This window comes from Vidua chalybeata, chromosome 2 (genome assembly GCF_026979565.1).
Source record: "Vidua chalybeata isolate OUT-0048 chromosome 2, bVidCha1 merged haplotype, whole genome shotgun sequence".
Classification (NCBI taxonomy): Eukaryota; Metazoa; Chordata; class Aves; order Passeriformes; family Viduidae; genus Vidua; species Vidua chalybeata.
In genome coordinates, this window is record NC_071531.1 from 116113776 (window position 1) to 116128947 (window position 15172).

General features: G+C 56.6%; 1 protein-coding gene across 1 annotated transcript in view; it reads left to right on the forward strand.

Moving 5' to 3' along the window:
• The window catches only part of SLCO2B1 (solute carrier organic anion transporter family member 2B1), a 35100-nt gene that overhangs the window by 6584 nt on the left and 13344 nt on the right, over nt 1-15172 (forward strand). Inside the window, exons 2-7 of the mRNA XM_053934884.1 lie at nt 2737-2826; nt 6775-6912; nt 6996-7158; nt 8854-9081; nt 10108-10206; nt 10538-10668. Of these exons, the coding sequence (XP_053790859.1) occupies nt 2746-2826; nt 6775-6912; nt 6996-7158; nt 8854-9081; nt 10108-10206; nt 10538-10668 (840 nt within the window). The 5' untranslated portion in view covers nt 2737-2745. The remainder of the gene's footprint in view (nt 1-2736; nt 2827-6774; nt 6913-6995; nt 7159-8853; nt 9082-10107; nt 10207-10537; nt 10669-15172) is intronic.

Consider the following 15172-nt stretch of genomic DNA (forward strand, 5'->3'; position numbering starts at 1 on the left):
CCATCCATCCATCCATCCATCCATCCATCCATCCATCATCCATCCATCCATCATCCATCCATCATCCATCCATCCATCCATCCATCCATCATCCATCCATCCATCCATCCATCCATCCATCCATCCATCCATCATCTGTCCATCATCCATCCATCCATCCATCCATCCATCATCCATCCATCCATCCATCCATCCATCATCCATCCATCCATCATCCATCCATCCATCCATCCATCATCCATCCATCCATCATCCATCCATCCATCCATCCATCCATCCATCCATCCATCATCCATCATCCATCCATCCATCCATCATCCATCCATCCATCCATCCATCCATCCATCATCCATCCATCCATCCATCCATCCTCCATCCATCATCCATCCATCCATCCATCCATCCATCCATCATCCATCCATCCATCCATCCATCCATCATCCATCCATCCATCCATCATCCATCCATCCATCCATCCATCCATCATCCATCCATCCATCCATCCATCCATCCATCATCCATCCATCCATCCATCATCATCCATCCATCGATCCATCCATCCATCAATCTATCCATCCATCCATCATCCATCCATCATCCATCCATCCATCATCCATCATCCATCCATCCATCATCCATCCATCCATCATCCATCCATCCATCCATCCATCCATCCATCCATCCATCATCCATCCATCATCCATCCATCCATCCATCCATCCATCCATCTATCCATCCATCCATCATCCATCCATCATCCATCCATCATCCATCCATCCATCATCCATCATCCATCCATCCATCCATCCATTCATCCATCCATCCATCATCCATCCATCCATCCATCCATCCATCTCATCAGGTTTTTTTTTTTAATCAGTTAACTCTTATCTGCCTTTGTATTTGATGTGCTCCCTGACCTCTGAGCTGGATCAGAGTACTTTTCTGTTTAATTTCGTTCCCGAGGGAGAGCAGCATGGGAAGGATCTGGGGCAGGGGTTTACCGTCAGTTCGATCTGCTGGCAGACCCTGCGGTGTCTGAGCCCTCTGCAGGGCACTGCCCCGGGGTCAGCCGCCCTCCCTCCCTCCCTCCCTCCCTCCTCCACACATGTAAAGAGAGCGTGCAAAGGACGGCCCGAGTGCTGCTGCTCCCCCCCGGGTTTGTGCTTTGCAGGTGCAATGAGGGACAAAGACATTAGCACACTGAACCAGGACATGGAGCCTGCGGTGGCTTCCGGCTCCATGAGCACTCCCACCCCTGCAAATCCAGGCTCCTTTGGGTTTCCTGCCTTTGGTGCTCCTGCCTTTGGTGTTCCGCCCTTTTCCTGCCCCCTGTGGCCCCCCCGAGCATCCGAGGGGCTGCAGCAGGGCTGTCAATAACCCATCAGGGCTGGAGCCAGGCAGGTGCCTCTGCCCCAGCCCTGCTGAGCCCTCCAGGGGCCCGGCGAGCTTTTCCTGCCCTCTTTCACTTCCGATCAAATGCGCTTTATTGATCCCACCCTGGATTTGCTGCAGCAATATCTCTCGGAACGGGCTGAGGGCAGCAATTGCTTCTTGCAGGGGCTGCTGCGTACCTCGGGCAGGTCCCCTCTGGAATTCGCCTCTCCTGTGCGCGGTGCCCAGGGGTTTAGAAACACCACAGTGGAGGCAGGCTCCCCCGCTAGAAGTTACATCAACCCCTGCGTTTGTTAATTTGTCTGAGGCTGCGACTCCTCGCTCCTTTGCTTCTCATCATGGGGGAAAATAGAATTACACACAATAATAATGGGAAGCCTTTCACCCCATTTGCTGCGGAGATGAAAACATCTATTAGAAAGTGCTGAACAACAAGTTAAAGCCTAATGGCTTTAACGTGCCTCCAAACAATGCAGCTTCCTGAGCAGGAAGCCTGGCTACTAAAACCCAACAAAGACATCTCCGGTCCCTGGGGAGGCCGGAGAGCAGGGAAGGAGAGCTGCGGGCAGGGAGGGGATGCTGGCTTCCCACGGGCTGGAATTTCTTTGCGTGGTCGCATCTAGGTGATGGCTGGGGGCCCGAGAGCAAGAGTGGAGGGGTTCTGCCGGGGGAGGTGCAGAAACGCCGCGGGTGCAAATGGGATGGCTTTGGCTTTGATCCACCCGAGCCCAGCACGGCGAGGGGTGGGGAGGGCTTGCTGAGCCTCCCGTGTGCAGGCGGGAGCTGCTGCCCCGAGCCCACATCCCTCCAGAGGCAGAACTTTGCACTGTGTCCCCTTGAACTTCTGGGGTTCTGCAGCCCACTGAGTTCCCTCTCAGAGCCCGTTTCTGCAGCCCATGGGTCCCCTCTGGAAACCCATTTCTGCAGCTCACTGGTACCCTTGGATTCCCGTTTCTCCAGGCAGCTGAGGCACCTCTGGATGGCAGCACAGCCAGCAGCTTTGTCAGCTGCTCTCCCGGTGCTTGCTGCCAGCTGGCTGAGGGTGCCCCATCACCCAGGCCATTGATAAGGAGGTCACACCGACCCCAGGAATGTTTCACAACATTGTCCTCGGCTCTGCTGAGCAGCGTTTCACCTGCCAGGCCTCTGGGGTTTAACACTGTGCAGGCTGCTTTGGCGCTTTGCAGAACTGGAGCGCTCGGAGAGCAAAGGAAGCCCAGGAACAATTTGGGATTGCTGGGGTGACCGTGTGCCTGCTGTGGGGGTGTTTGCAGAGCTTGACAGGAGGGGGGAATTCAGGCTCAGCCACGAGCACTGTGCTGAATGATTTATCTCTGGCAGGCTGACAGAATGACAAGCAGGGCTCCAAGGAGCAGCCAGCCGGACGCGGCGCGGAACACGCTCTGCAGGAGCCCCTTTCTCAGTGTCAAGGTAAACACCCCCTGCTTTCTGCAGCACCCCCTCCATCGCTGGCCTGGGAAAGAGTTCAGCTGCCTGCAGGAGGCACCGAGAGGATTTATGGGCACCAGGTGTGTTTGGAAAAGGCTCCCCGTGTTTCCCGTGGCAGAAGTGCCTTTGGTGTGGAGCTGTCCCCGTTCCAGAGCCAGCGGTGTTTCAGTGCAGGTTGAACTCCCAGCTCCTGCAGGGTTCAGCTCCAGAGAATCACAGGATGGGATGGGTTGGAGGGACCTTAAAGCTCATCCAGTGCATGGGCAGGGACACCTCCCACTGTCCCAGGCTGCTCCCAGCCCCAGTGTCCAGCCTGGCCTGGGACACTGCCAGGGACCCAGGGGCAGCCACAGCTGCTCTGGGCACCCTGTGCCAGGGCCTGCCCACGCTCACAGAGAACAATTCCTAATTCCAAGATCCCATCTAGCCCTGGCTTTGTCAGTGGGAAGCCTTTCTTCTAAGTCTTGGGTCCTCCTGGATGTGGTGCAGCCCCAAGCCCTCCAGGTGAGGGTTTGAGGAGCTCTGCAGAACCACAGGCTGCGCCTGATGGGGTTCCCTCTGTCTTGCAGCATCTGCTTCGTTCCCTTCTGCCTCGATAACTCCTTGTTATCAGCAGTGGCAGCCCCAACACCAGTGTACAGCACTACATTCAGGCTAGCTGGAAGCCAATCACCTGGCACACCAGAGAATCTCACCAGGCCAGAGAGCAGAAGATGACCGTCGGTCTTGAAGGCTCAAGATTTCTCTGTCCCTTTTGCGGGGAAGATTTGGGGTTTTGAGGGTTTTTCTGCACATGCTGGTGCATTTAATCACCCTCCTCGTGTGGCAGAAGGAAAGTGAGTCACTGAGGCAGAGGCTAGCAGAGCACAGAGGCTGGAGACACAGAGCCATGGACAGAGGCTCTTCCCCAGTCCTCTTTCAGCCCATTCCGCTGGTTTTTATCTGGTGGGTTTTGTTTCTTTGTTTTTTCTTTACTCACCAGCAAGGTTATCTTTAGAAACATGACCCCGCTGATTTTTCCATGAGGAGATATTTTACAGGGGTTCAAAGATTAAACCATGGTGGGGCAAAGCCAGCTCAGGCCTGTGAGCAGAGTTGAGCTGTATTTTGCTGTATCTGTGAAGGTAGATCCTAAAATCCCAGACTGGTTTGGGCTGAGGGGGACCTTAAAGACCCTCTTGTTGCAACCCCTGCCACAGGCAGGTTTGGAGGAAGCTCCTGTCACCAAGAACACAGTTATCCTCAGCACAGGATGTTTTCCCCTCATCTCTTGGTGTTTTTTTTTCAAGAAGTTAGGCCACCCTGTCCGGTTTCTAAATAACTGGCTCAGAAAACAAAACTTCCAGCCCAGGGTTTGCGTGGCTCTTGCAGAGACACAGAACCATTGCACAATGTGGTTGGATGTGTTTGAAGTGGCTGAAGGACCAAAAATCACAGCACTGCAGTTTTTGTGTGTATTTATATCTCCAGAGGGCGTGCCATAAAAACCACGGGCCACATGTCAAAATGCAGCTGAGGGACATGACTAAAAACTGCCCTGTTTGCCTTCAAGGAGCATTATGATTTAGATGGGACATTGGGAAGGAGTTGTTCCCTGGGAGGGTGGGGAGGCCCCTGGATCCCTGGCAGTGCCCAAGGCCAGGCTGGACAGGGCTTGCAGCCACCTGGGGCAGTGGAAGGGGTCCCTGCCCTTGGCTCTAAGCCCTCTCCCAACTACAGGCCCGGCCAAACTGGTTCCAGCTGTTTCCTCCCATAAGCACAGCCCAGTGTGCCTTTGTCACGTGCTGAGGCACAAAGGCCTCTCTGAAAATAGCCTCCAGGATCTCGCAGACGCGTGGAGGGAGCGTGGCGGGGACGTGCTGCTGTCACGTGTGCACACGTGGGGTGGCAGCAGCATTAAAGCCTCCGGGTTGCTTTAATTCCACGGGTGTAGAGGGAAGGCTTGACAAGCACAGCTCAGCCCTGGGGCTGCTCCTGCTGTCCATGGTCTGTCCTGCTGCCAGGGAAAAAGGCCTGGGAAAGGCCTGGTGTCTGCCAATCCAGGTCACCTGCTGGGGTAGCACATCAGTCCCACCAGTCCAGCAGAGCCAAAGGCCAGGAAAAGCCTGCTCTTTCTTTTCCTGACAAAAAACTGATGGCTGAGAGCAAAGAGGCAAAACTGGGGTCCTTGCCCAAGCCCCTGCAGGTCCTCTGCAGGGCCATCTCTCCTAAAATACCAGATTCCCAACGCATTTTGGGCTGCAGAGGATGTGGGGCAGGGCTGGGCAGCTGCTGAGCTGCTGTAAACCCGTGAAGTTCCCGGATTTGGATACTCAGGGGGCTGTGTGCTGTGGATGCCTGGAACAAACAGATCTGCTTTCAGCCTTTCCATCTGAAGTGATGTGTTCAGGAAGCAGAGCCCGGACACCGGCAGCGACTTGGAGGAAGGAGGGAGTTTTAGCAAAGCTGCCTCTGGGGACGCTTTCCTTTGGCTGGGTGACATTTTCCCAGTCCAGGCACGTTGCAGCCGTCAGCGGTGACATGAGGAAGGGGGGAAGGTGCTGGGTGGTGTCCTGGTGTGCATCATGCCAGCCCATCCCTTTGGGAGGCAGTGGCCACAGCCCAGCCCCGCAGTTCTCAGGGAGCCAGCGGTTTGACCTTCCCCCTTTCTGGGCTGTGGATGTTCCCTTGGCTGACAGAGCAGGCCACTTTGGCAGTGACCTCACTTGAGGTCTGGATCAGAACGAGATGTAGCAGCAATCCAGGCCAGGCTGAGCAGTTTCTCCGTGGTGGGAGCTGCTGCAAAACACAGGGAGCAGGAGCAGTGCCCCGAGGGTTTGGGCACCATCCCAGGCTGAGGGCAGCAGCTCTGGAAGGAGCCAGGGCCATGCAGCCTGTCCTGCAGGGAGATGGGGGGGGCCGTGTCCTGAGGCTGTGTGGCTGTTTGGGCTGGATCTGAGCTCCTCTGGGGGCTGGAGGCTGTGTGGCTGTTTGGGCTGGGTATCTGAGCTCCTCTGGGGGCTGGAGGCTGTGTGGCTGTTTGGGCTGGGTATCTGAGCTCCTCTGGGGGCTGGAGGGGTGCCTGGGAGAGCCACAAGGCAGCAGGAAGGAGATGGCTCAGGTGGAGGAGGGAGGATGGAGATGAGGGCAGATTATTTTCTGGGAGATGGTGGGCTTTGACAAGGTTTCCTTCTGGAAGGGGAAGAGAACCATCACATTTTCCAAAGGAGGCGTGTTTTACATTTAGGGCTTTGTGAGAAGGAAAGGAAAGCAGCCTGAATTCTTCTCCCTGACCTGCTGACTTTCTCTAGAGGAGTTGTTTGTTGGTGTGTTTGGAAGGGCTCATTCCTGTCCCAGAAGAGCTCCCAGCACTGGGGATGGCTGCCTGCCTCTGGCTGAATGGGAACAGGAATGTTGTGCAACCTCCCTTCTGCTGCCGCATCCGAGGGACCGGGCCAGCACAAACAGCACAAACAGGAATCATCCCAGCATGTGTTTGTCCAAAGCCTCTTCTCAGCTGAAGAACTTACAGCCTCCTCACAGACACTGACCCTGCTGTTACTTCTGGCAGAGGCCAACTCCATGGCTCTGACCTAACCTCAGAACATTTCACTGGTGCCAGAGCAGGGGTGACACTTCCAAGGCTTCTGGTCAGAGGTTTCAGTTGGATAATGGTGCCTTTCAGAGGGGGATGCAGTTTGTTGTGCTGCAGCTCTGGGTGACTCTGCAGCTCTGGGTGACCCTGCAGCTGCCACTGACCCTGAGGCTGTCACTGACCCTGAGGCTGTCACTGACCCTGCAGCTCCCACTGACCCTGCAGCTCTGGGTGACCCTGCAGCTCTGGGTGACCCTGCAGCTCCCACTGACCCTGCAGCTCTCACTGACCCTGCAGCTCCCACTGACCCTGAGGCTGTCACTGACCCTGCTGGGGTTCCATTTCTGTGTTGGCAGTTCTTTGTGTTCTGCCACGGGCTGCTGCAGCTCTCCCAGCTCCTGGTCTCGGGCTACCTGAAGAGCTCCATCTCCACCATCGAGCGACGCTACGGCCTCTCCAGCCAGACCTCAGGGCTGCTGGCGTCCTTCAACGAGGTGAGCAGGGCCAGCCCCGTCCCTGTGTCCCCGTCCCCGCGCTGCCCTGCCCTCGGGGGACACTCTGCCGTCTGTCCCCGCAGGTTGGGAACACGCTGCTGATCGTCTTCGTCAGCTACCTGGGCAGCCGCGTGCACCGGCCGCGCCTCATCGGCGGCGGGGCCCTGCTGGTCTCGCTGGCCGGCTTCCTCATGGCCCTGCCGCACTTCATCACGGGCCCCTACGAGTACGACCGCTCCGTGGCCAGTGAGCTCCACACGCGTCCTTTGGGCCCCGCGGGACGGAGGGAGGAGACACCGCAATGGTTTGGGCGGAAAAGGGCCTTAGAGATCACCTCGTCCCGCGGCAGGGACACCTTCCACCATCCCAGGCTGCTCCAGCCTGGCCATGGACACATCCAGGGATCCAGGGGCAGCCACAGCTCCCCCGGGCAGCCTGTGCTCGCCACCCTCACAGGGAATCACAGAACAATGAGGTTGGAAGAGACCTCTAAGATCATCAAGTCCAACCTGTGCCCTAACCAGACTATAGCACCAAGTGCCACGTCCAGTCTTTTTTTAAACACATCCAGAGATGGTGATTCCACCACCTCCCTGGGAAGACAATTCCAGTACTTTATTATTCTTCCGGTGAAAAAGTTTTTCCTAATATCCAACCTGTACCTCCCCTGACGCAGCTTGAGGCTGTGTCCTCTTGTTCTGTCAGCTGGGAACAATTCCTTCCCAGTATCCCACCTATCCCTGCCCCCTGGCAGTGGGAAGCTGTTGTGAAATGACCTTCCCTCCAGGCACTGAGAGCTACAAGCTGTTGGCTTCTCCTCAGTAAATTTTATTTTTCTGAGAATGAAATAATCTCAGCCCTCAGAGGCAACAGCTACTGGTGGAAAGCAGAGCCAGGGGATGTGGGAACCATGGCAAAGGGCAGGAAAACCATCAAAATGCAGGCTGTGCCTCTGATTCCCCTTGTTTGCTGCACATCCAGCCTCACCTGCCTGCCCTGGTGTAGCTGGGCTGTCTTTGAGGCTTTAGACCCCACTGGAACATCAGCCTCCCCTGAGATACATGCAGGACTAAATCACTCATGCAGGGAACAGGACAGGGTGGGTTTGGGATCTTCTCCCTAAAGGAAAATGAAGGGATGAGAAAGGAAAGAAAGGAGAGAACAAGTTACTTGCTGCCTTCCTAATCCCTGCCACGAAGCTCCAGCAAGTCTTCTAGAAGCCTCCAGCAAACAGCTTTTGTTTGGCTCTCCAGAGGGAGTGCAGCTGGTGCAGGCAACTGCAGACACCAAAGGAAGGCTGAATAGGTGAATCATTGCTGGCTGCAGGCAGGGGCCAGCTGCAAAGCCCAGCTTGGAAACAATGAGCTGGTGTTTCAGCAGTGCTGCTGCAGGTGGGCGCGTGTCCCAGCGCTTGGAGTTCCACGGGATGTGGGGCATAACCGTGGGAATCCTGCTCTCAGCACCACCACCCCCTTGCCCGGGGTTCTAAGGAAGACGACGGTGCTGGAATCAGCACTTCCACTCAGGCAGCTTTTCTGAGGAAAATGAGTTCTCATTTCCTGGGTAGCTGCTCACAAAATCTGCAGGGTTGCTCATGTACCTGCATTGGGCAGTCTGTCAAAGGTCCTGGGAGTGACTTCAGCTGCACTTGCTGGAGAGAGGGAAGGCCTTGGAGGCTTTCCAGGCTCGTGACCCTGTCTCTGTGAACAGCAGTGCAGTGATCTTTGCACCTTCTTTGTGTTTTCTGTCACCTGTTGTCTAAGGATTAGATAAGGACATGGAGCTGCTGGAGCAAATCCAGAGCTGGGGGTGTTCTCCTGGAGAAGGCTCCAGGGAGAGCCTTCCAGCGCCTAAAGGAACTGGAGACCAGTGTCCTCAGACCTGTCTCCTCAGAGCTTTCTGCAGACCAGGCTCCTCAGACCTGTCCCCTTGTCACTGCAGGCACCTTCAGCAACACCACGGACCTGTGCCAGCCCGGGGCCCCGGGGGCCTGGGCCAACCTGAGCGATGCCAGCTGCACCCCCCTGGCCTCCAGGGAGAACCACGAGGTTCTCCTGGTGATGTTCGTGGCCCAGGCCCTGCTGGGCATTGGCGGCGTGCCCATCCAGCCCTTCGGCATCTCCTACATCGACGACTTCGCCAGTGAGAGGAACTCGCCCCTCTACCTGGGTAAGGCAGGGGGAGAAGAGAAGCCAGGCTGGAGGTGGCAGCAAGGCCAGACTGGGCTAATTGGCATTAATGAGAGCAGGGTTTGTTACAGCCCTTCTGCTCTGCCCACGGCCAGCAAGGATTCTGCAGGAAGAGTTTATCTGGTTCAGGCTTGGGCAGACAGCGGGAGAGCTGGGGAGCAGCGTTTGGGGCAGGAGCTGGGGCTGTTGGCCTGAGAGTGACAACCTGGAGATGGAGTTAGTGACCATCTCCTCTCCAAAGAGGCTTCAGGGAGGCCCAGAGGAACAGCCTGATCTCTGTGTTCACAAGTGGCAGCTGTGGGTTTAAGGGACTCTGTTTAGCTGTCAGCAGAGCCATACAAACCCAAGAAAGCAGTTTCAGCCGTCAGGGAGATGGGAGGGTATCCTTCTGGAGAACAGCTCGGGCACAGGCCCAAGAGGGGTGTCCCAGGGTGGTGGCATGGACAAGGTGCTCCTTGCAGGTCCTTCCAGTCCTTTCCCAGCTGTTACCTGTCACAGCCTTCAGCTGAATGGAGCAGCAAAGGTAGATCAAAACCAGGTCATTACTGTTAAAAAAAGAAAAGGAAGCACAGCATCAAATTTTGCCCTGGTAGACGATCCAAACCTCTCACATGTAAGGCAGGAGTTGAATCTTACATGTGTGGTTTTCTTTTATCAGCAATTCACAGAGAAGAGTTCACTGATAACTTTTATCTCCTTAACCTCGTAAAACTTGGTGTTCCCTGGATTACTGGTGCCAAGGGGCACCTCTAGTTCCTGGGAGTACTGCAGTCCTTCTAGGAGGCTGAAGACAAGCGCCAGGAAGGGTCTGAGCCGTGCCAAAGGGAATTCCGTGTGGGACAGGAATGCGGGGAGCACGGGGCTGTTGCTCTGGGAGATAAGAAAGCCGCCAGGGAAGCGGGCTGTCAGGGAGGCAGGTGCAGCAGAGCCCGCTGCCACCCACAGGCACCTCTGTGCCCATGGTGCCCTGCCCAGGCTGAGCCCTCCCTGCTCTCATGCCCCACAGGAATCCTGTTCTCCCTGACGGTCGTCGGGCCGGGGGTGGCCTTCATGCTGGGCTCTGCCATGCTCCGGTTCTACGTGGACATCGACAAAGTCAGCACAGGTGGGGCAGAGCTTCGGGAGCAGAGGCACTGCCAGCCTCCTGGGGCTTCTCTGCCCTGGCCCTGCCAGCGGGGCACAGTGGGCACCCAGCTGGCTCCATCCAAAGGAGCCCCTTGGATGCCCCGGGGGCAGCAGTGAAATGGGGAAGAGACAATGAAATGGGATTTAGTGGTGGGCTGGTCGGGGCAAGCGCTGCTGGGGCCCCAGAACTGGTGGTCCCTGGGTTGGGAGCCACCACCTTGGGGTGATGGGTGCTGGGGCTGGCTGGGGCCACCCTTCGGTGCACTGGGGTGCCAGCATTGCTCTGAAACCCCTCTCCTCTCGTGTTGCAGCTGAGGTGCAGCTCACCAGCAAGGACCCGCGCTGGGTGGGGGCCTGGTGGCTCGGGTTCCTGGTGGCCGCCAGCCTGGTGGCCCTGTGTGCCCTGCCCTACTTCTTCTTCCCGCGGGAAATGCCGAAAGAGGTAGGAGAGGTTCTGCACACACACACACACACACAGCCCCAGGAGCCGGAACCACGGGCGGTTCTGTTCCCCGGGGAGGGCAGGAGGATGCAGTCCCAGCTTGCCATGGTCACGGGAGGTTTGCCACGGGAGGCGAAGGGCAGCCAGCTCTGTCTGTCCCGGCAGCTTTTGTCTGGGGAGCAGCCCTGAATTTTGGGGGTGGAGTGGGAATTCCACCGCTGGGCTCCTGGCAGACAGCTCTTGTCCAGCAGGGCAGGGGGGGTCTGAGCAGGGCAGAGCTGCTCAGCGGGGCCTGGCACGGCTCAGGAGCTCCCCGAGCGCGTTCCCGGGGCTGCGCTGGCACGGGAGGCGTTTCTGAGGGCTGGCATGCTGCTGGAGCTGCTGGGACACGCTCGGGAGGTGAAGCTGTGCTCCTCCCCGTGTCTTGGCCGTGCTGGAAGCGCTGTCACTGCCCTCCACCTGTGCTGTGCCTCGAGGCAGCGTGCAAACCTTCCTGTCCGAACAAGCCTGTGCGCCCATGCAGAGTAGTTCTTCATTCCTCCCGACACTGGCTGAATTTCCGCAGGACTTGGCGGAGTCTGGGGGTTCCCCGACCTGATTTACCCGTTCAGCGCGGGGATGCGGTGACTTACTGCTGGCTGCTGTGAGGTGCTGGGGTGCTCTGTGCACGGCAGGATGGGGTGACCTCAAATGTGCCCTGGTTGCTCCTCCTGCAGCCTGGGCTGCTCCGAAGCCTTAGGGAGGCTCTGTGCTAGCAGGCTCCGCTCTGCACGCTCCGTCTTAAGGAGAAGTTCTTCATTAGGGCTGATGGGAATATTAATTTCATGAACGCCTCCTGGGAGAAGATAATGCACTTCCAGCTAAACCAGCTGCACTTTCTGGCAAGTGCTGCACTCTGAGCAGTTTGGGAGAGTTGAAGGGGGAACAGGCTATTGATTTTAAAAAGAGCAGGAAGATTTCACCCTGCTCTGCTGGCTGGGATCCGTGGGGAGCACTCCCACATGGCCGAGCACCCACGTGTCCCCCTGCAGCATGTGGATTTCTTGACTTCTTGGGTTTCTCCCCATTTTTGCATCTCCCTCAGAAAGCTCCTGGAATCTACTGACAGTTTAAAACAATAATAGGAAAATGCAGTAAATAGCCAAATTCTGCCCTCCTTGCAGAATGGGAGGCACTGGGGCCAGCCATGCCTGTCCTGTGGGGGTACCGGCACCAGCAAGGGGCCCTGCCTAAAAAATTCGGATAAAAGCCCCTGCAGAAAGTTTGCCACGTGCTGTCCTGGGTGACACACGTGAGCTGCAGGAGCGCTCCGAGATGTGTTGGAAATGGGTGATTTCCTGTACGTGTGTACCGTCCTGCCCACGGCAGCCCGTGGGAAAAGCACAGCTCTGCCCAGAGGCAGCTGAGGTGTTCCGGCTGGGATTCCACTTCTGCCCACCCTCCCCAGTGGCACCATGCAGCAAACACTGGCTGCCACCCAGCCCTCTGTGTCTGTGGAGAGTGATCTGCCTCCTCCCACCAGCCAAGACACATCTGCATTTTTTATTCCACAGCCACGTTGCAGCTTCACCTTTTTTTGATGAATTCTTCCTTTGAAGTTCCTGGAATGGCTCATCCTAACATCAATGATAGTGTGGGGCTCCTCTTTTGATCTTTCTTTCATAAATTAGCTACTCCAGACCCAGAACATTTTTATTTCTCTGCTTTGCTGCTTGTCAGTAGGTTTCTAGCACCAAAGTATCCTGAATTATCCTACTGAGGGCTGATCAGGGCAAAGCCACAAGGTTGCCATGAAATCAGGAAGGGGATGAGAGGATGAGGCTCTTATGCTGGACAAACTGTTTTCAGTCAAGAACAGCATTTTTCCCAGTAATTCCAGTTTAATCCTGCCTCCGTGAGCCCGAGCCATTCCTTGGAGTTGTGTCCTGGATTGGGAGGAACTTTAAGCACTCTCCAGTTGCTGTGTGGCCATAGTTTAGCTCATGCTTTGCCATCAGCTGCTGTTGCTGTATCCCAAGGCAGGCAGCAGTATTGTCCTGATAACTCCAATATTCCAGGCTCTGTCTGTCCTGCAGCTCTGAGAGTGACACAAAAAGGGACTGAAAGGGGCAAAGCTGCTCTCAGAGACAAAAGCAGACACTTCCAGGGATCCAGCTTCTCTGGGCACCCTGTGCCAGGGCCTCAGCACCCTCACAGGGAGCAATTCCTTCTCAAAATCCCACCTAACCCTGCCCTCCTTCATCTGAAAGTCATTCCCCCTTGTCCCATCCCTCCCTGTCCTTGCAAAAAGTCCCTGTCCAGCTCTCCCACGTTAGGTGCTGGAAATGGAGGTGTTTCTCTGGAAAAAGGTTCTGTGATGCTCTGGGTGCCTGAGTAAAGCTCCAAAAGCACCACCAAAGGCAGCCTGGGAGCACAGGGCATGGTCTGAGGAACGCAGAGGGCCAAGTGGCAGGACAGGCTACCTTGGAGGAATCCTGGTCCCTACAGCTGGATTTTCCCCAGGGAGCTTTAACGACAGGCACAAACAGCAGCCAAAAATAATCCTCCTGTTTGGTGGGAGCAAGGTGCCCCTCAGCTGGTTATTTTCACACTCCTGGAAATAGGGTCCCTGGAGGGACCCACACCTGCTGGAAGAGGCATAATGAAGTGTTTGTAGGGAGCCTGACCTTGTCAAAAGGAGCATAATTCTTTCCCAAGCCGTGAGGCTTTACACTTTGTTTGTCTAATATGAAAATAACTTCTCTGACCTTACTTCTCTGTGAGCTGGGAGTGCCAGGTTCTGTTCGCAGCCAGAGGGAAACTCTGCAGAAACCTCAAAATAAACAAAGAAAACCTCTCTGTCACAGAGCAGGTCATTTATCCCTGTCTCCAGGGTGTGTTTGGATCAAGCCAGCCTGCTGGCACCTCTGGCTGCCCTTCTCACAGGTGCAGTAGCAGGTGGGGAGAGCAGGAGCTGCCAGGAAAAGCTGCTTTGATTTTCCTTTCCTGCAGAGCCCTGCTCAGCCATGCCTGGATTTGTTCATGTCTGCGCAGGGAAAAGTGTGTGGGAGCTTCATTCTCCTTCCTCAAAAGCCTGTCCGCCTCCTCCAGCCCGCTGAGGGTGGAAGTGCTGCCAGTGGACTCATGGAGTCACGGCATGGGTGGGGTTACAGGGACCTCAAAGCCACCCCTGCCACGGCAGGGACACCTGCCACTGTCCCAGGGTGCCCCAGGCCCCAGTGTCCAACCTGGGCACTTCCAGGGATCCAGGGGCAGATAAAAATGCAGACAAAATCTCATTGCAGAAACGTGAGATGCAGCGAGTGGCACCAAGAAGCTGAGTCCTTTAAGGAGCCATCCAGGCAAATCCAAGTGTGGGGGCATTTTGCAAGCTGAGTTTGTTTCTCCTTGGCAAGATGCTGGGGCAGGGCTGAGCAGCCAGCTCGTGTTAGTGCACCTCCCAGCTCCAGCTTGACAGATTTCTGCTGTGACAATGCCAAAATCCCCCAGGGCAGGGGCACAGCATGCTCCTCAGGGCTTGGGCATCTCTGGTGGGGCAGCCAGCACCACCTCAGCACCATTCCAGCACCACCCCAGCACCACCCCAGCACCATCCCAGCACCACTCCAGCACCACCCCAGCACCACTCCAAACCATTCCAGCACCACTCCAAACCATCCCAGCACCATCCCAGCACCACCCCAGCACCATCCCAGCACCACCCCAGCACCATTCCAGCACCACTCCAAACCATTCCAGCACCATTCCAGCACCACCCCAGCACCACCCCAGCACCACCCCAGCACCACTCCAGCACCACCCCAGCACCACTCCAAACCATTCCAGCACCACTCCAATCCATCCCAGCACCATCCCAGCACCACTCCAAACCATTCCAGCACCATTCCAGCACCACCCCAGCACCACCCCAGCACCATCCCAGCACCACTCCAGCACCACCCCAGCACCACTCCAAACCATTCCAGCACCACTCCAAACCATCCCAGCACCATCCCAGCACCACCCCAGCACCATCCCAGCACCACCCCAGCACCATTCCAGCACCACTCCAAACCATTCCAGCACCATTCCAGCACCACCCCAGCACCACCCCAGCACCACCCCAGCACCACTCCAGCACCACCCCAGCACCACTCCAAACCATTCCAGCACCACTCCAATCCATCCCAGCACCATCCCAGCACCACCCCAGCACCACTCCAGCACCACCTCAGCACCATTCCAGCACCAATCCAGCATCATCCGCAGCAAGCAGGCAGGATTCCTGCTTTTCCTTCTGCCCCTGCTTCCCTTCATCCCACGGGAATGTATTTCCTGATCCTCTCAGGCAGCAAAAAGCCGTGCCAGGGCCAAGGCAGCACAGGGAGAGGAGCTTTCCCCCTCTGCAAGGGCTTTGCTCCATGTGCAGGAAGCATCCCCTGCAAGGGTCACACACAGGGACATCCCAGACTGGGGCATCCGGGGGAGCTGGCCTTTTGTCTGGACATGCAGGCTCTTGACTCTC